Source organism: Maniola jurtina, chromosome 21 (genome assembly GCF_905333055.1).
Source record: "Maniola jurtina chromosome 21, ilManJurt1.1, whole genome shotgun sequence".
Classification (NCBI taxonomy): Eukaryota; Metazoa; Arthropoda; class Insecta; order Lepidoptera; family Nymphalidae; genus Maniola; species Maniola jurtina.
In genome coordinates, this window is record NC_060049.1 from 6,250,148 (window position 1) to 6,271,584 (window position 21,437).

The 21,437-nt window shown below is 38.1% G+C and overlaps 1 protein-coding gene across 1 annotated transcript in view; it reads right to left on the reverse strand.

Moving 5' to 3' along the window:
* LOC123876246 (alpha-N-acetylgalactosaminidase) overlaps positions 1-21,437 on the reverse strand; it is a 71,748-nt gene that overhangs the window by 19,048 nt on the left and 31,263 nt on the right. The window contains exons 2-3 of the mRNA XM_045922440.1: positions 20,345-20,765; positions 17,767-17,941 (exon numbers count right to left, since the gene is read on the reverse strand). Of these exons, the coding sequence (XP_045778396.1) occupies positions 17,767-17,941; positions 20,345-20,514 (345 nt within the window). The 5' untranslated portion in view covers positions 20,515-20,765. The remainder of the gene's footprint in view (positions 1-17,766; positions 17,942-20,344; positions 20,766-21,437) is intronic.

Below are 21,437 nucleotides of genomic sequence, written 5' to 3' on the forward strand. Positions count from 1 at the left end.
AAATGTAACTTATATTGTGTTCAACTATTAAATGTATAATTTTTAAAGAAATTATTTAGTGTTTAATTTATCTCCAATCCATAGCCAAATTGGTTCAGTCATTACTTGGTTCAGTCCGCTTACATATAATATAAATAATAATGGAAAAGATATCTCAATCAATTTTTTATCAGTTTAGCTTACTTTTAAAAAGTGTAGTGTGGCAGCCCTGAGTACTAAATGTTTAACACTTTTACCGCGACCTCCGGTGCACCAGTTCTATTGAATGGAACCCGATTTTTCTCACGATAATTTTGGCACTAGATCGACATTGAATTGTTTTCATTGACCAGTGTTATATCCTGTACATATTGTTTTTACCCGACTGCGGCAAAGCCAAAGGAAGGGTAATGATTTTAGCAGTCTATGTATGTATGTATGTATGAATCTATATAATATGTATGTATGTTTCTATCCAGATTCTGTGTGTTCTGCCTTAACTACTGAGCTGATTTTGAAGAATTGATTCGTTGTAAAGGCCCGGGTGACATACGCTATATTTTTAACCCCCGACCCAAAAAGAGGGGTGTCATAAGTTTGATGTGTGTATCTGTGTATCTGTCTGTGGTATCGTAACTCCGATTTTAAATCGATTTTAATTAGTTATTTTTGTTTGAAAGGTAGCTTGTCGAGAGTGTTCTTAGCTATAATCTAAGAAAATCGATTCAGCCGTTTGAAAGTTATCAGCTCTTTTCTAGTTACTGTAACTGTACAGCTCTTCGCAAGATACATTAAAATCTTGATGGTAGGTATAGATTTTAAGCTTAAAATAAAGAAAGAAAGAGCCTACTCCAAACATAATAAAGCCCTAACTAAGGCCTTGTTGAAATAGCACCATATTCGTAAATAGTACTAATTCCACTGGTACGCCTTTCGGTCCGCCTACATCCCGTTCCCACGGCGATAACCATCAGGATTGTAATAGATCAAGCGTAACGGATTTACTTTGTCAGGGTCACCAGCCGGGCGATTCAGAACACTCGATTCTGTAAGTTACCGTTCGATAAGACGTACTTTCCATTGAAAAATACACCTTATCGAACGACAACTTACCGAATCGAGTGTTCTGAATCGCCCGGCAGGTTAGAGTTTTAGACCAAAGTAGGCCTATACGTTTTTTAGGGTTCCGTACCTCAAAAGCAAAAATGGAAGCCTTATAGGATCACTTTGTTGTCTGTCTGTCTGTCTGTCTATCAAGAAGCCTATAGGGTACATCCCGTTGACCTAGAATCATGAAATTTGGTAGGTAGGTAGGTCTTATAGCACAAGTACAGGAATCAATCTGAAAACCGCTAATTTGTGGTTACATCATTAAAAAAAAAATTAAAATGTGCAGGTAGAGTTGAAATCTACACAGAGTGTATAATTTCTATTGGCGCTATAATAACTACATAATAATATTTTTTTAAATAGCCGCCATGCCAATTAAAAAAAAAAGCACATGGTATCAAAATTATTATCTTGTACGATGGTAAGGAACCCTTTGTGCACGAGTCCAAGTCACACTTGACTGGTTTTTATTTTACTTCATGTAACTATGATAAATTAATAACTGCTAAAAAATTATAATGATTAATAGACTTACTTTAATAGAAGTTCAAATCTAACGAAATTATGTGTGAGAGAGATTAATTTTAATAAAAATAAGTAAGAATCAGGTATGTTAGAGAAGATAGTCTTGGTTGAGTACCTATGAATATCTTAATTAACTTAATCTTCAGTAAAAGTGTTATTTCTTGTACAATGGTGCGGAACCCTTCTTTTGTGAATCCGACTCGCACTTGACCGGTTTTTTTTCCAAAAACAAGATCTAAGGCATTGGATACTAGTAGTTTCTACTATTTTTAACCCCCGACCCAAAAAGAGGGGTGTTATAAGTTTGACGTGTGTATCTGTGTATCTGTGTGTCTGTGTATCTGTGTATCTGTGTATCTGTCTGTGGCATCGTAGCGCCTAAACGAATGAACCGATTTTAATTTACTTTTTTTTGTTTGAAAGGTGGCTTGATCGAGAGTGTTCTTAGCTATAATCCAAAAAAATTGGTTCAGCCGTTTAAAAGTTATCAGCTATTTTCTAGTTTTCTTGTAGAAAAGAAGGTTAGATAACCCTTAGGTTCATAATATTCAAGTGTCAATTGACAAATGTCAAGCTGTCAAGATGGACGTTGCCTAAATATACATAATTATTTATTTGAAAATGATTTGTCGAGGGTGTTGAAAATTTTTAATTTACACTTGTTATTTGTATAGTATATCTAGTATCTATCTAATTTGCTAATGTACCTAGAAAGTAGGTCTTATCCGGCTCATCAGTATTGCATTTCTATAATCATAACACAGTTGCAACAATGAAAGTTTCCACAAAAGACAATTTGCCGTCATTCAGCGTAACTAACTGACGAGAGGTAGAAAATCCGTCTTTCGACAACCTGATTTGATGGAAAGCGGGTTAACAGTACCAGTTTGTTGTATCTTGATAAATATTTTGTGTGCCTAGATGCGGCACGTGGGCAGAGCACATTTACGTGGGACTATGTGCTTTGAGCTTAATAATAATTAAAAGCTCCGTATTGTTTTGTTTTTGCAAGACTGCCCAAAAAAGGAGTGTACGTTTGTCTTTAATGTTTACATGATTCATGTAGGTACGTGATGAACAAAAATATTTTTTAACCAATCAAACTTTTACAAGTACTTTTAAATCGTTTTATTACTTTTAAATTCAAATTTAACGTAATTTTTTGGTGCTTTTCAGTTCGTTTTTTGGCAGGGTATTCGTATTTTTAATTTTTTAAATTAAAGTATAAGGCTATTGTTAGATTAAAGTATTTAACAATTTCATCTTTCTATTCCTAACCGACGCGCGCCGATGAGTTGATTATAATAACAATGACTATGATGACTTATTAATGGAAATTCAACACTACCGCGAAAAGAAATCAGTTACAATTGATCGATGTTCTCCACTTTCGCTGCTTTGAGCCATCTATTGAAGTACAAGTGTAAATTAAAAATTTATAACACCCCCGACGATCCAAAGTATCTGAGTTTTCCAAAACATCATTTTCAAATAAATAATTATGTATTTAGGCAACGTCCATCTTGACAGCTTGACATTTGTCTATTGACATAATATTATGAACCTAACGGTTATCTAACCTTCTTTTCTACAAGAAAACTAGAAAAGAGCTGATAACTCTTAAACGGCTGAACCAATTTTTTTAGATTATAGCTAAGAACACTCTCGATCAAGCCACCTTTCAAACAAAAAAAACTAAATTAAAATCGGTTCATTCGTTTAGGCGCTACGATGCCACACACAGATACACAGATACACAGACACACAGATACACAGACACACAGACACACAGATACACAGATACACCCGTCAAACTTAAAACACCCCTTTTTTTGAGTTTTTAAAAACATTTCAACCCACCACACTACAATATTATGTAACAGAATTATCTCCTGAATTAAAATTGTGCAGGAAAATCCGTATAAACTTAGGTAATTAGCACATCAATTTGCATCAAAACGCCCGTACGATTAATTACTGGCAACATGATGTTCCGAAAGCCGCCTATTAATCATAAATTAAATGTGAATAGTGGCAACATTCCTCAATTCTCATACAAATTGCCTTATAAGGAAGAAATAATTTTTAATATAATTTAGGTAATTTCGCATCAATGTTTTCTGCGGAAGTAGACGATTTTGAATGAGTCTGTGACGAATTAATTTTATGCACATTAATAATCAATACTAATATATTCTGACAACCTGATCATGATTAAAATGATCCTGACAACCGATGTCAACCGAGATGACATTTTTTTCTAACAACAAATAAATTATTTCACAAAATATTATTAAACATCCAAATATGAAGCCAAAAAGAACTAAAAGTTGTATATATAAACAGTAAACATGAAGAACAATAATAAAATAATAACATGGACTCCATAGTAATTTGTTAAATGGAAACTCGACGACATCGACATGCCAGCGCACATACAGCACAAATAACATCTGGTGTTGACTCGTCGTCGGACGAGGATTATAGGACCCCGCCGTCATCTACGGGGTCCGCCAATGACACCAGGCCACCGAGACGAGCACCACGACGACGAGCAACACACCCGCCACCGGATGGCTTGGAGCAACAGGAGCTGCGTGCTCCTACGACTGCTTCCGCCGCCAGTGGTGTAGTGCGTCGCATGAGATGGACTCAACGAATGAATGAGAACGTCATGCGAGCGTACTATAGGGCGACAGATGGGGGAACTAATCTCACTGGGTATCGCTCAAGAATGGTGTCTTTGTTTCAGGCCCTTGAACCGACAGTGACCGTGTCCGCTCAGCGGCTATCGGATCAGGTGCGAGTTATTCAGCGCCGTCGTGTGCTGGATGAATCTACACTTGATCGGTTGCGCTTAAATTTACCACAAGTTATTACTACCGGTAACTCAACTCATAAATCTCCACAAATTCCGAGTGTTATAGAGATTTTAAACACCCAAGAGGAGTTACAAGGTGGTTTAGATTTGGCGGTAAGTAACCAGAATGATGAGCAAATGAGGAGGACTTTGGAGGATGCGATTTTAGAGTTTAGATCTGTGCCTAACAACCTTAGACCGAAACTACCTCGTTTGCCTGTCCATAGACGAAATATGGCGTTGATGGCAGTTTTAGACAAAATATTAGGTACATATTTAGAAAGTTCATATGACCTAAATGATACGCATTCGATCCTATACTGTGGAGCTGTTGCAGCATGTCGGATAGCTTCTATCAAATTTCCAGAGCTGCATAGAGCTGTAAAAAGACCAAATACAGCTCCAGCTTGGCAGGCTGGGATCGAAAGGCGTATCTCTTTGACTAGAACTCTCATTGCAAAGCTGATCTGTTTTAGGGCGGGCAATAGTCGCCCGAGGATAATGCGATTTGTACACCAAGCATTTGCTGGGACTAATATTAGTCCCTCTCAGTATTTGTCTTTGGTTACGGATCGTATTGACTTCTTGAAACAGAAAGTCTATGCATGGGCACAACGCATTAGGCGCTTTAGAAAACGCATTGATCGAGCTTCTCAGAATCGTATGTTCCAAAGTGACCAACGGAAGATGTACAGGAATTGGGAACGACCTAGAGGTTGTATGGTCGATGGAGAGCTTCCTACACCTGATTCTACGTCAGATTTCTGGCGTAGCATTTGGTCGGCTCCCATAGATCATACCGAAGGTGAGTGGATGAATGTTGTGAGGGATCAGTGCGCTACGGTGGTAGAGATGAATCCTGTAACCATTAGTGCTGAGGATGTAGGATGTGCAATTCGTTCGGCATCGAACTGGAAATGCCCGGGGCCGGATGGACTGCACAACTTCTGGCTAAAATGGTTCCGTAGTGCACATCCTGTCTTAGCAACACAATTCCAGAACTCCATTGACTCTGGATCGTTACCGACACTCATGACAACTGGTGTCACGTTCTTGGTACATAAGTCCGGAAGTACCGCAGACCCAAAAAACTATCGCCCTATAACCTGCTTACCGACCATCTATAAGCTACTTACATCTATTCTAACCACAAAAATAACTATGCATATTAATGCAAATAATATTTTGGCCCAGGTTCAGAATGGATGTAAGGCTAGGGCACGCGGTACAAAGGAACTACTCCTCATTGACACTGCTATTTGCCAACAGGTTCGGCGAAATAGAAAAAATCTAGTGGCTGCTTGGATTGACTACAAGAAGGCCTATGATTCAGTGCCTCACACGTGGCTCATGGAGATCATGAGGTTGTATAAGGTCGATGCAACTCTATGTTCTTTCCTTGACTCATGTATGAGTCAGTGGATGACAGTCCTTCGTCAACCAGGTGGTAATGAGTTTTTTGAATCAGCTGAACCGATAAGGATTAAGCGGGGAATTTTCCAGGGGGACAGTTTGAGTCCTTTATGGTTTTGCTTGGCACTGAATCCTCTCAGTACACTACTGAAGGACTCAGGGTTAGGCTATCGTCTTCGCAAGGGGGGTGAGGTCATATCTCACTTACTTTATATGGATGATCTCAAACTGTATGCATCTAAACGAACAGACCTTGTGAAATTGCTAAAGATTACTCAGAACTTTAGCAATAACATAGGGATGGAATTTGGTGTTGACAAGTGTGCGATTATCAATATAGAGCGAGGTAGGGTTGTGAACTCTGAGAATTTAGTTCTTTCAGAAACTTTGATTCTTAGATCTCTCTGTGAAGGTGAAACATATAAATATCTTGGAATGTCAGAAGCACTTGGTATAGAAGTGAGGACTATGAAACAGGCAGTGGAGGAGCGTTTCTTTGGCCGCCTAAAAAAAGTTCTTAATAGTCTTTTATCTGGTGGCAACAAAGTACGTGCCTTTAATGGCTGGGTTATGCCTTTACTTATATACACTTTTGGCATTCTAAAATGGACTCAAACCGAACTGGATGCCTTGGATCGAAGGATCCGAAAATTGTTGACTACATATCGTATGCATCATCCACGTTCATCTGTTATGAGATTGTATATCCCACGCAAGTGTGGAGGGCGTGGTTTTTTAAATGCCAAGAACCTTCATAATCGTGAGGTATGCAATCTCAGAGATTATTTTCTCAAAGTAAATGTGGGAATACATAGGGATGTAGTTGCAGTTGATAAAGGTCTTACTCCGCTTTCCTTAGGCAAAAATAACTGGCGTAAGCCCATAGTGCTTAGCACTTCGGATCGCATAGCTGTATGGAGGAGTAAGGAGTTGCATGGAAGATTCTACAAGGCCTTAACTAGGCCGGATGTAGATTCCATAGCCTCTGTATCCTGGCTACAGTTTGGGGACCTCTTTGGGGAAACCGAAGGTTTTATCTGTGCAATTATGGACGAAGTTATTAAGACTAATAATTACCGGAAACATATAATGAAAGATGGAACGCTTGACATTTGTCGTGCGTGCCATCTTCCTGGGGAATCCCTCAGACATATTGTTTCCGGTTGTTCTTATCTTGCTAACGGCGAATACTTGCACAGACATAATCAAGTAGCCAAGATAATCCATCAACAACTTGCTCTTCAGTATGGCCTTGTAGATACTGAGGTGCCGTACTATAGGTACGACCCAATGTCAGTTCTTGAAAATAGCAGTGCCCTGCTTTACTGGGATCGGTCGGTTATCACTGACAGGTATATTGTAGCCAATAGACCTGATATAGTGCTAGTTGACCGATCAGCGCGTCGAGCAATGATTGTTGATGTCACTATTCCACATGATGATAATCTAGTGAAAGCAGAAAAGGAAAAAGTATCGAAATACTTGGACCTGGCCCACGAGATTACTGCCATGTGGAGTGTTGACTCAGCGATTATTGTACCGATAGTTGTATCAGTCCACGGTCTTATTGCGAACAGTTTCGACCAACATCTTAAGAAACTGTCGCTTAACTGTTGGATCAAGGGTAAGATACAGAAGGCAGTGGTTCTTGAGACGGCACGCATTGTGAGGAGGTTCCTCACTCTGGAGCCCTGACCACTGGCGGCTTGGGTCCAACCCACCCTGTTGCCAGTGGGGTACATTTTATCATATTTTTATTCAATGGTTTTTTTTTTTTCCGTTACTTTAGTTTTTTGTTGTTTATGTTATTTTATTTCTCTTTTGTTTCTGTTATTTATTGATTTTGTTGATGATGTTATTTTATTTTTTGTTCTTTCTGTGTTTCTGTTATTTTTTCTGTTGTTTTTGTTATTTTATTGTTTAAAAATAGGATAAAATGTAAAAAATAAATAAATGAGAGTAAGTAATACTAATATTATAAATTCGAAAGTGTGTCTATCTGTCTGTCTGTCGGTCTGCTACCTTTTCACGGCCCAACAGTTAAACCGATTTTGACGAAATTTGGTACAGAGTTAGCTAATATCCCGGGGACGGACATAGGCTACTTTTTATCCCAGAAAATCAAAGAGTTCCCACGGGATTCCTGCAAACCCATCCGCTTAACCGATTTGTATAAAATTTGGTACCAAGGTAGCTTGCGTCCCTGTAATTGACATAGGCATTTTATCCCGGAAAATCAAACAGTTCCCACGGGATCTTTAAAAACCTAAATCCACGCGGACGAAGTCGCGGGCATCCTCTAGTGGTATAATATGATTTATTGAACACGCTGTATAATACATGTGCTAAATAGATAGATGGTCATTTACCTCAGAACAGTGTAGTGACAAAGACAAATACAGGCGGTGTGGCATGCCGCTACTGTTGACTAAGTTTATTCACCGCTTCAAGTTCAAGACTTCAAGATGACTTCATTGAGCAAATTGAAGGACTTGTGTAATTTTGATGGAACAATTATAATAAGATAGAGACAATGGAAAAATGCCTAGATGGTTATTTGAATAAAAAATCTCTTACGGCTTTCTTAAATTAAGAGAAAATCACACTTCACACTATCACACTAATCACACTATCACACTAATATTATAAAGGCGAAAGTTTGTGTGTATGTGTGTGTGTGTGTGTGTATTTGTTACTCCTCCACGCAAAACCACTGGATGGATTTGGCTGAAATTCAGAATGGAGATGGATAATATCCTGGATTAGCACATAGGTTACTTTTTATCCCGGAATATCAAAGAATTCCCACGCGATTTTGAAAAATCTAAATCCACGCGGACGAAGTCGCGGGCGTCAGCTAGTAACACTTAAAAACCGAAATTCTTTCAGTAAAATGGTGAAAGCTTGTGCTTTAACACTATCAACACTTGAAAATTTTGTGTTATAAAATCTGATAAGTAGTGGCACTATTGAAACTTAGTTTCGTTCATTCAATTCCCATACAGATCCTTGTACCTACAACATTATTATTTAGGTGTTTTTTCTCATTATTTCTTAATAAAAGATTTATAATAAGCTAATAGTATTCAATTGTGCTTGATGTCGAAAGACACTGGCGTAAGATCCAGGTGTGAAATGTCTACTTTCCAATCTTATGTTAATTAGATATAATTTGTCTGTTTGGATGTGTAATTTTATGATATTTGCATTTCGTAAAGAAACTGCATAAAATTGTGTTGTTTCAAGGATTTTTGTTAACTGGTTTTACCTGTGATTTGTCATGCAATTGGATGTTAACAGGGCTCTCTCCGTCACTTACTCCATACAATCGTAGTTCCAATTTCATTTGAATATTAAGCAACCAAAATCCATGAAATGCAGACATATTCTAGAAACTAATATCTGTGCCTGTGGTGTTTAAGATTTTTCTAAAAATATGTAGTTTTAAAATTACAGGGGCTCAAAGACTTGTACTTATGTGAACTTTTAAGACCGCGTAACTTTGAAACCGAATATTTTAGCAGAAATCTGGAAAACCACAGGCATAGATATTAGTTTCTAGAATATGTCTGCAAAATTTCATAGACTTTGTTTGCTTAATATTCAAATGAAATTGGAACTACGATTGTATGGTGTAAGTGACGGAGAGAGCCCTGTTAACAATGTAGTTTATTACACTTTGTAATTCAATCGGCAGGACAATGCGATAAACAATAGCGTGCTCTAGAAATGTCAAACAAAGATGAAGTGAATCGTTGATAATGTTTGATTCACCAATGAATGATCATGATCAATGATCCGAGATTATGAATAGCACATAAATAAGACTGTTCGAAGTTAATACAGATGATAAATGAAGGATTATTATTGATTAGGTAATCATAGGTAATAACTTTTGATAAATGTGTGTTCCACATACATTTTTATTTATTGTTTTGCGTGTTCAAGTGTTGGTTTGTAGTGTGGCACAGTTCACTAGCTAATTAATCCACCCGCGGCTTGACACGTGTGCGCTTACCTTTTTAGGGGTCCGTACCTCAAAAGGAAAAACCGAACCCTTATAGGATCACTTTGTTGTCTGTCTGTCTGTCAGTCGTGTCTGTCAAGAAACCTATAGGGTACTTCCCGTTGACCTAGAATCATGAAATTTGGCAGGTAGCTAGGTCTTATAGCACAAGTACAGGAATAAATCTGAAAACCGCGAATTTGTGGTCACATCATTAAAAAAAAAATTAAAATATATTTCAATCTTCAAAGTAAGATAACTATTCCAAATGGGGTATCATATGAAAGGATCTGTACATTTTAAAACAGATTTTTTTTCTTTTTATGCATAATAGTTTTTGATTTATCGTGCAAAATGTTGGAAAAATAGCCGAGTACGGAACCCTCAGTGCGCGAGTCTGACTCGCACTTGGCCGGTTTTTGTACAGCTCTCAGGCATGCACGTTTGTTTACTCACGATGTTTTCTTTCATCGTATACCTAGGTATATTTTAATTGATTAAAACGCACACAGCATAGGTAGGTACCTAACTTCGAAAATTTAGAGGTGCGTGGCGGAGATCGAAACGGGACCCACCGAATAAGACGCCGATGTTCTAACCTCTATGCTAGCAGAGTTAACTAGTTGTTAATCAAACAAATTGGTTCACTTAAACCCGGCAAGGCGTAGGTATTCAATTGTAGTGAAAGTGAATTAGCACCGTTACGATACGAAGTACTCAGGGAGCATTCAGTTTGATAATAATGCGCCTACAACAATCGCAAGTGATCTATTATAAACACTGTTACTTTCTGAACCAATCATCGGACTAAATTAGGTACATACGTAATATGTCTATAGATCGTTGATTGCACCCAATAGATACATAATACAAATGAAAATTAAAAATTTATCACTCCCCCGACAAGTGAAGGTTACAGTAACTAGAAAAGAGCTGATAACTTTCAAACGGCTGAACCGATTTTCTTGGATTATTATAACTAAGAACACTCTCGATCAAGCCTCCTTTCAAACAAAAAAAAAACTAAATTAAAATCGGTTCATTAGTTTAGGAGCTACGATGCCACAGACAGATACACAGATACACATAGACAGATTTATAATAGACACGGTATAACCAAGGCAGTGCGCCCAAGGCATGGAAACTGAAACGTAAATCGTAAAATTCTGTCAAAGACGCTCGTTTCAAGTGAAATTATTGGAATCCATTTTTCAGACCAACCCGCCGCCAGATTCAGATCAGCCTCTAGGTAAAAGTAGGTAGACGCTATTAGGTTTTGAATTTACTGGTATCTACATTTTAGTATCGCTCAGTTCAATCCATCTTGATAGGAATTTCTGCCTTGTCTATTTCTGTGTTATCGATTCTCGTAGTTTAGCTACAAACTCTTTGATTGCCCTTTCTCTCATATTTTCTAAAGTACTGTAGGTCTATTTACTATAGGATTACGCTTACTTTAAGTACGAAAAAGGACTCCTGCACAAAAACCTTGTGATAAGCTAAGCGCATAATTGCGCAAAATTAAAAAAAATATGTGTCTGAAAATAAAACCGGTCTGGGCTCTCCATTCCAAACGCCCAATAAGAAACTTAACTTCATAAATAGATATGAAGTTAAGTTTCTTATTGGGCGTTTGCAATGGTGGCGAAAAATGAAACGAACATTGTCATGATGTTAATTAAATGTGTGTTGTGTGTGTGTGATATTTCGCAGTGAAATGGTCAAAACCTGATGGGATTTGATCACATCTCTGAGGAATTCGATCAAATCATGCCAGATATTAAATAAACAAATCGATTTGATAATTTCACTAAACAAATCTAATGATATGATGAAATACTTTGATAAAATTACCATTTCCCCGCGACATACAAATATATAAGTAGATAAATAATATCAAAGTATACAATATCACTTCATAAAAATCATAAAACCGCAATAATTTCATTCCTGAATCCCACTTTCACGACGCTCGGCAACCGCACTCCAAAGCAGCCGAGCTTTGGTTAGAATCTATTAACATAAATATTCCTGTTGGATTTGTGGTTGCGATTCTATTGCAATAACTCTGCATACCTGTCTATCTGAGTTTTAATCAAATGCCGCCAAATTGTTTCCTTGAAACGGAAACCAAGGTGTGCGCAACGAATGAAATACAAATTCATGGCAGATGTAAACCCCAACGCAAAAATTGCGGCTAAGTTTTTGACGTAATCTTTTTCTGGCAAACAACGGCCTAGCGGCCAAAATTAAAAGGATCAATACAAAAAGCGATTTTTCTCGCCATAAATGTAGTCATATTTTCATAATTTTTAGAAATGTAAATACTTATAATGAAGAACAATGCTCGTACGTTTAAATTTTAAAGAAATATTACTTATGTTAAAAGTTACTAGCGTCTAAATATCCATCCATATTTTTGACCTAAAATATTTAGGGGGATAAAAAGTTATCACCCGAAACAAGATTTCAAGAATAACATATTTTCAATTGAAAAATTTAAATCCCCCCGACACAAAACCTCTAATAACTTTCAAACGGCTGAACCGATTTTCTTGGATTATAGCTAAGAACACTCTTGATTAAGCCACCTTTCAAACAAAAAAAAAACTAAATTAAAATTGGTTAATTCGTTTAGGAGCTACGATGCCACAGACCGATACACAGATACACACATCAAACTTATAACACCCCTCTTTTTGGGTCGTGGGTTAATAAACTATGAAAAAAACAACATATTGAACAATTAAATACACATACAAACAAAGATTCTTTAAAGATACGTACCTATTCGGTATTTTGCAATATAAATATTGAAGAGTGATTATCTACACGACTTCTGGGCGATACTAATCTTTTATTGAACAGGCGAACATAATGGGTAGTTCTGGTAACTGTTTACCTATGCTTAGCATTGCTTTTTATAGTAGGAATGTTTAAATTCCTAAACATCTACTCGTTTAATTTTTTGTTAGTGTTATACTCATTTTAACAGCTGCATAGAACACGACTCTTGTAAATAGGCCTTGTATAGATAAATACTAATTATAGTCCAACTTCCCTTATCAAACAAATTCCGCGGCCTATACGATCTCGTTATCGTGAACTGATAATGAAAATATCATGAATTACGACTTCTTTAACTCCAAAAGGTCTTTAACCCAGGGCAAATCACATCGCTCTGTCCCAGCCACATTAAGGCCTCATTCGCACGAGAGCTCAAATAGAACAAATGCAGTCCCAAGTATCTGTTCACACGTCAACGCTTTTTTAACGCTCGTGCGAATTAATGCTTACGGCCATCAACACGATTGACAACGCCGTAGCCACAATCAACGTACAACGGCATTCAAAATGCCGTTTGGCGTTAGACTATTTTAAACCCAATTCAATTGGCATTAGACGTTAACCCTTCAAGTGTGGCAACTCAGTTTTAACGCGTTGATTATAGCGATAATTATGGCGTTGCTGGGCATTGACGTTAAACTTAATATACGTGACGTTAAGCTTTCCGCGATTTGTCCTTTAGCAAACTAAGAAAAAAACTAGGTCAACAGGAAGTACCCTATAGGTTTCTTGACAGACACGACGGACAGACAGACAACGAAGTGATCCTGTAAGGGTTCCGTTTTTCCTTTTGAGGTACGGAACCCTGAAAACTAAGTATTAATTTAGTTCAGTGGAAAACTAACTCTACCGTATTCTTATTCAGGTTAGTGGTAGGTATCTACCTGTCATTCGGCCCACTTACTTGACAATTGTCGTCTAATGTCTAGGCGCGCTGAATTGCCATGATGCAAGATATAATTTCTCCGTTACACAATGTTACTGCAAGTGCAGTAACACGGCGGCATCCGTGTGAAGTAACTAAACAGTAGGTAAACACAGATTAGCAGTGAGAGTGTTTAGGAATTTGTTCGGAAGGCCATGAGAACCAGAAAAATTAAGAGATTGTTTTTTAAATAAAACAAGCAATAGTAATTTTATGATATAACACTACTATTATTAAAGGTAAGAGTAAAACGTTATAAGTGAAAATCACTTATATAATAATTATTTGTTATTATATATAAAGTTAAATAGCACTAAAACTCGACTACTACCCGCGCGCTGCAGATAGATAACGATAAATAGAGTAAAATTGATTTTCTATCACTCAATGTATTTTAACATTATACTATTATTATATTTATGAACTCAAAATTTTCCTCTTTCATTTGATCCCACTCGATACAATAACAAAAAAATTTTTGGAGATCCCCACTTTTCGATGTAACATCTGTCAGTGTCGATTTTTTTCGTATAAAATCTAGCCTATGTTACTTGGGCCATAATAACAAATAGAATGACAACTCATTCATCAAAATCGGCTCAGTAGTTTAGGCGCTACAGTGGAACACACATAAATACAAACCTACATACATAAAATCATAACCCTTCCTTTTGGCTTTCCCGTTATAGTCGGATAATAAAAGCTACATTTTTGCACAATGATATCATAGTAGCTATTTAATGTTTTGTCCTTGTTAGGCAAGTTTTGATAAAAATCTGCGTTTTAATAGTGACAATTATCACAGCATCGCGAAGTAAGATTATGATCAATGTATGGTTATTATGTCACTGAAATATGTTGTGGGGAGTGATTTAATCTGTGAGATAATTACCATTTAAATGTCAGAAGACATCACATAGGTAGTTATTTATATATTTCTGAAATTGTAGGAATTGTGATGCACTGATTTATGACTGTATATGATAAAACATTAACATTCGAGGTTTGCATGGTTCGATCCATCAAATCGATGCTCTTAAGCTCTATATCGGTGTAGGAAAACATCGTGAGGAAACCGGCATGCCTGAGAATTCTCTATAATCTTCTCAAAGGTGTGAAAAAAATGCCATTGATCCGCACTTCGCCTGAGCCCTTTCCATTCTAAGAGGAGACCTAAAGAGACCCGTACTCAGTGTTTTAGCGATGAGCCTAGCAGAACAGTCTCAAGACTAGCAGAACACGCCCCGGCTATAGATTTTCTGAAAATCCTTCCCTAATGAGACTTTATACAGAGAAAACAAAGGTATCAAAGCAGGACCTAGAGTTAGGTCTTTTTATAAAAATAATAATTATTCGTTATTGAATCAACTCCTTACCTAGGTCTTTGATTGAGCTAATAAAATAATATGTTACTGAATTACCTAGCGACCGACGAACGTGCAATTCAAGGAAGCAAAAAGTCAATGGAAGCTAGACACAAAAACTCTTGAATACTACAATCGAGTAATTTATAGCGAAGGTAATGGATGTTTTTTTAAATTTTGCCTACATTACGAGTATTTGAAAAAATAACACGAGCATTTACAGAGGTCTTAACCTTCTAAATTGGCTATTGAAATATAAAGCAACTGCACTTTTTTGATACTAGATGATGCCTGCAACTTCGTCCACGTGGATTTAAGATTTTAAAACCCCTGGGAACGCTTTGATTTTCCGGGATAAAAAGGTGAAACCCGGATAAAACTTTCGCCTTCATCATATCACACTAATATGATAAAGACGAAAGTCTGTGTGTACCTTGTCTGTATGTTTGTTACTCTTTCAAGTAAAAACTACTGTACGGTTTTGGCTTGGAATGCAGATAGATTATATCCTGGATTAACACATAGGCTACTTTTTATCCCGGAAAACTAACGAGTTCCCACGGGATTTTTGAAAAACCTATATCCACGCGAACGAAGGCGCGGGCATCAGCTAGTATATTTATATTATTGAACATACCTATTTCGTTAAAGATATATCCTTATTTGACTTTAATTTCTTTCGAATAACTTTAAGTGACGTAAATAATTGATTATTTTATAATCATTATTAATTATATTATTTGCCTACTTACAGTTACATAAAGAATGTCGAAATCCCAAATAAGTACATACAGTTATGTAACTTCCTTTAATTGGTTTCATATTTATCAGTTCGCTCTTGTGAATAATTCTGTAAGCCTTCGAAAAAAGTCGTGTATGATTTCAATTTATTTACTTAAAATTATCACATGCGTGCGGTGCGAGCAACTTATCATATTATTATTGTAGCGTATGTTGCGTGTTTATGTTGTTGTCATTTAGTAGGGTTGCCTCTTTACCATAGTTGAAAATTATTATAAAGAAATGTTTTAAACATGTTAAAAAAAAATAATAATATAATATATTAATAATAATTATTGATAATAGTTTTAAACATATTTTAAATTCTGTTTAAAAAAAATTAAGTAAGTGTTTTTTCTAACCCGGATCTATACTAATGACTGGGATTTTTTAAATAAAACGTGACTCGTGTGGAAAATATTGGTAGTTTTCAAAACTGAAACTTTTCTGCTGCTATGTGCAACTATAAAATTATTTTTCTGAGAAGTGAATAGAAGAATTAAGAATAAAAGCTTTCTTTTTGTGTCAGATTGTAAGACGAGACGTTCAGTATCTAAAGCGTAAAAAAAGATTAGTAAAGGAATTGGTTCGTTACCTATATTTGGACTCACATACCTAGTCATTTTATAGCTTACATTTAACGGCTGCCAATGCAGGTGAAGCCTCGAGGTTTTGTTACTTCTCAATGGCGAGAGGAAGTGGCAGCCCTACCAGGAATTCAGTCCTCATTATCTCACGAAGTAAATCACCGGTAAAGATGTATTTCAATGATATAATGAGCATTATAGGTACAATGATCTTTAGCGTATTTCACAATTATTTATCTAATGATCACTCCCTTTATAACTACCGATTCTTATCACAATTTTGTAATTGAGCCGCGTAGTACGTACGATTTGCATTATGGAATGAATTATTGGATGAAATGGGTTGATCAAGCTCTGTCTCCGCAAAACAAAATGCTTTTGCGGAGACCGCAAAGAATAATAGCTGTGCGAAATATCCGGGGGTACCGCACAGTGTCATGGACCGCTGCTACGCTGCTTTCGGGTGACCCACCGTGGGAACTCCAGGCCGAGGTGCATGCGGAGGTGTACCGGTACCGAGCGGATCTGAGGGCTCAGGGTGAGAGGCCAAGTCCGGACGAAGTTCAAAGGATCAGAGCCATTGCACAAACGGCCCTGATCAGCAGATGGAAGGAAGATTTGCAAAACCCTATTGCGGGCACCCTGACTGTCGTGGCAATACAGCCCCACCTGGAGCACTGGCTGAAAAGACGTCACGGGACCTTAACCTATCGGTTGGTGCAGGTGCTTACAGGACATGGGTGTTTCGGTAAGTACCTGCACCAGATTGCAAGGCGGGAAGTGACCCCGGCCTGCCACGAATGCGGTGCACCCTCCGATACGGCACAGCACACACTGGCGGAATGCACAGCCTGGGCGCCGCAGAGGCATCCATTGTCGTTCATCTTGGGCAGCGATCTATCGCTCCCAAGCGTGATAAACGCGATGATCGCCAATGAGACTTGTTGGACGGCAATGGTGTCCTTCTGTGAGGAGGTGATGGCATTGAAGGAGGCGGCTGAAAGGGAAAGAGAGCTGGATCCCAACGCTCATCCCATACGCCGTAAACGCCAGGGGCAAAGGAGGCGCCAATATGCGCGCTACCTCGTGCCCTAAATGAGGACATAAACACACACAAGGCGTCGGCATCCCATAGGGATGTCCAGTAATGTGGCGGTATCGTTGAGACGGCACAGTGGTATGCAAACTGCGTTCCTGTGTCGTCTCGTCATGACGCAGACGGCCCCACTGGGTTTTAGTGGGTATTCTGGTTCTGCCAGCGAGTCCCACATACCCCCCCGGAAGCAGCGTGTTCAGCTCTGCTTCCGGGAGGGATGCGTAAAAGCATTTCCCAGCGATAAAAAAAAAAAAAAAAAAAAAAAGGTACTCACATAATCCGCCAAGCTCTTCATGCCGTACGGAAACCGTTCTCTGTCAGGGACCAGCTTGCCGCGCGGGTCGCGCTCCCTCTCGGGCCAGCAGTCGTCCACGTTGATGTACTCGTAGCCCGCGGCGGCGTAGCCCTCGCCCACCAGGATGTCTGTCATCGTGCGGAACAGGCGATCACTGGAAGACAAGAGCCGTTTACAGTGCTGGCTTTACATATGCTGTACATTATGACCTAGTGTGTGTGGAAGAGGCCATCGCTGGAAGACAAGAGCCGTTTACAGTGCTGGCTTTACATATGCTGTACATTATGACCTAGTGTGTGTGGAAGAGGCCATCGCTGGAAGACAAGAGCCGTTTACAGTGCTGGCTTTACATATGCTGTACATTATGACCTATTGTGTGTGGAAGAGGCCATCGCTGGAAGACAAGAGCCGTTTACAGTGCCGGCTTTACCTATGATGTACACTGTGCACTGTGCAGCGCACAAAGTTTTAGGGGATGCCGAGCACCGCTCGCTCGCGACGCGGACGCCTCCAAAGAGCATGCCTTGCTCCCACTATAAATTCAATATTCTTTGAATTAACGACAAAGTTGAGCTTTTAAGAGTTGCGCGTGGGTTGCGCATCTTCAGAAAAGAAAACCGGTCAAGTGCGAGGTTCCGTATCATTGTTCAAGATATAGCTATAGGTATACCTAACCTACTTTTATGTAGAATATTGCAAGTTAATGTGATTTACTAAATTAATATTTTCGTAAACACATTTTAAATTTTAGCGTACCGTACACGAATGGAGCTAACGGGGCCTTATTACTAACAGTTTGAATTTAAAATTAAATATTAAAATTAATTAATTTACTTGCATTGTTCTACATAAAAGTGTTAGATATGACTTTTGCGATGGTACGGAACCCTTCGTGTGCGAGTCCGACTCGCACTTGGCCGGTTTTTTTGCAATTCAGTATCAAAGGCACACGCTGGACCACAATCACACCTGATATAAAAAGTGATGATGTGGCCAAAAATGAGTCAACGCGTTTACCTACAAAATGCCTATTTACTCTTGTTAGATACCCGGATTACAATTGGTATCGGAAGAGTATTGCAAACCATCCATCCATGAAATGCGTATTTATTATGAGGAATGATGACTCAAAACGTTTCGTGCGTGTAATCAATAATCATCATACAGAATACAGCCCCGCGCCCGCGGTTAAATCGTCATTGCTAAGAATAAAGTTTCCTTTACCTACACTAGATGGCGTTGTACGCTATTCCAGCGCGCTAAAGTTCGAGGTTGTCTGACGAACAAATGCTGAAGGAGTGTTGTCGTTCATTACAGACAGACACTTTCGCTAATTTTAATTAGATGATGCCCGCGGTTTAATCCGCATATTTTTGGAAACCTCTAATGAAAGAGGTAATAAAAGTTATACTTAATAATTAATATGCTTAATGCTAGTAGCTACTAGACTGCTCGCCTGCCCATCAGTACACACTACACTTTGAATGTAGCTTATATGTACCTCGGACACGTGAGAGTTGAGACTTTGATTTGAAATACAAATTGTGAAACCTCAAACCACAAATTCACGGTTTTTGGATTTTTCCTTCACTTGTGCTCTAAGACCTATCTACCTGCCAAATTTCATGATTCTATAGGTCAACGGAAAGTACCCTATAGATTCCTGAGAGACACGACAGACGGACAGACAACAAATTAGTGATCCTATAAGGGTTCTTTTTGAGGTACGGAGCCCTAAAAAGAAAAATGGCGGACTACTAAATAGGCTAAAAAATCTTCAAATCCCTTGCCCGGATAAAACAATCTTGAGTCAAAGATATCCCTACTTGTAAAGAAAGAAACTGAGTTTTTCTGGATGCAAATTGCAAACGCCATGCGTAAATGTATGCCAATTGCCAATGTATGTACTCGTAGGTACCTATCGAGAAAATTAACGATACGCTGGCGATACGAATTAGAAACGAGGAAGAAGGATTTACATTATTGGCGGAATGCCAATTATGTAATTCGTAAGGATACAAACTCTCACGTTGCTTAGCAGTTCAATGTTAAAAAGGTGAAGGAGGAACGAGATTATGTAATTGATTAATTACATCTATCCATACCTACTTATATTATAAATGCGAAAGTATGTCTGTCTGTCTGTCGCTACCTTTTCACGGCCCAACAGTTTAAGATTCTTTAGTTAGCTTATATCCCGGGGACGGAAATAGGATACTTTTATCCAGGAAAAGCCCAGGATAGAACCCTTAACCTCCCGAATAGTGGGCGCTTAACCCCGCTAGGCTATAACTCAAAATTTAAAAAACCCCCGACACAAAAACCTCTATAAGAAAACTAGAAAGGAGCTGATAATTTTCAAACGGCTGAACCGATTTTCTTCGACTATAGCTAAGAACACTCTCGATCAAGCCACCTTTCACACAAAAAAAACGAAATTAAAATCGGTTCATTAGTTTAGGAGCTACGATGCCACAGACAGATACATAGATACACGTCAAACTTATAACACCCCTCTTTTTGGGTCGGGGGTTAGTAAATAGGAACAAAACCTCACCTTATGCAGTTGTCAGGATCATTCTTGCAATCCGTGTTACATCTGAACCGCTCCCACGCCAACCAGCCCATGGGAGGCGTCAGCGCCAACCCATTATCCAACCCGGAGATCTTCCCTAACACGCACAGAACCACTATCACTGTCCACGCACATATCTTCCAAGAAGCCATCACCGACTTCAAAACCGAACTTTGTACTAAAATTTACTTCACCGAAGGTTCTATCCGCATAGTTTTTTACAACCCCAATTGACTATCGAATGCAAAACTATCGAATCAAAGTAATATTTAAAATATACAACAATAAACAGCTATAAAACTGTATTAGAATGCAACTGTCAGTGAGATTCTGTCATTTCTTAGAGGTTATGATAACAAGGAGTGCTCGACGAATGAGTTTATCTTCGGTTCAGCGAGATTATCTGAAACAAAACAAAAGCGTGCGTTAATGACGTATTAATATGTCGTGAACTTGGGGGACTGTTTACAATTATTCGTTAAATAGACTAGTATACCCATAGACTTACAAGTTTTTCGCTATATACCTCGTAAAACTACCCTATGTTAACTATACACCACATTTAAATCCGTTCAGTTGTTTTCGCGTGATGCGCGTATAGACGGATAGACAGACAAAAATTTGAATTCTGATTAAAATTTTCAAAATAGGTATATGTATTAAACGTACATAAATCGTCCAGTTTTATTATAAGTAGGTATAGATTGCGTAACCATCAGATAAATGTTATCTAGACCCAGATGCAGCTCAAATGCTATTTGATTATTATTTCCTGTATCAATATAATTTAATAAATAATAACAGGATGTTTGTTATTAATTATCATTAATTAACAAGCGACCACTCGCGGCTTCTCTTACGTTGGTAATTTTGAAAAATGCGCCCATATGCCTTGTCTATATTTTAAAGGAACCCTCTATGCACATTGCACAGCTTTCTTGTTCCAAAAGTTTAGCCTGGGCTATACGGAGTAGTATAAAAAACTGGAGTCAGACTCGCGCACTGAGGGTTCCGTACTCGGGTATTTTTTTCCAACATTTTGCATGATAAATCAAAAACTATTATACATAATAAA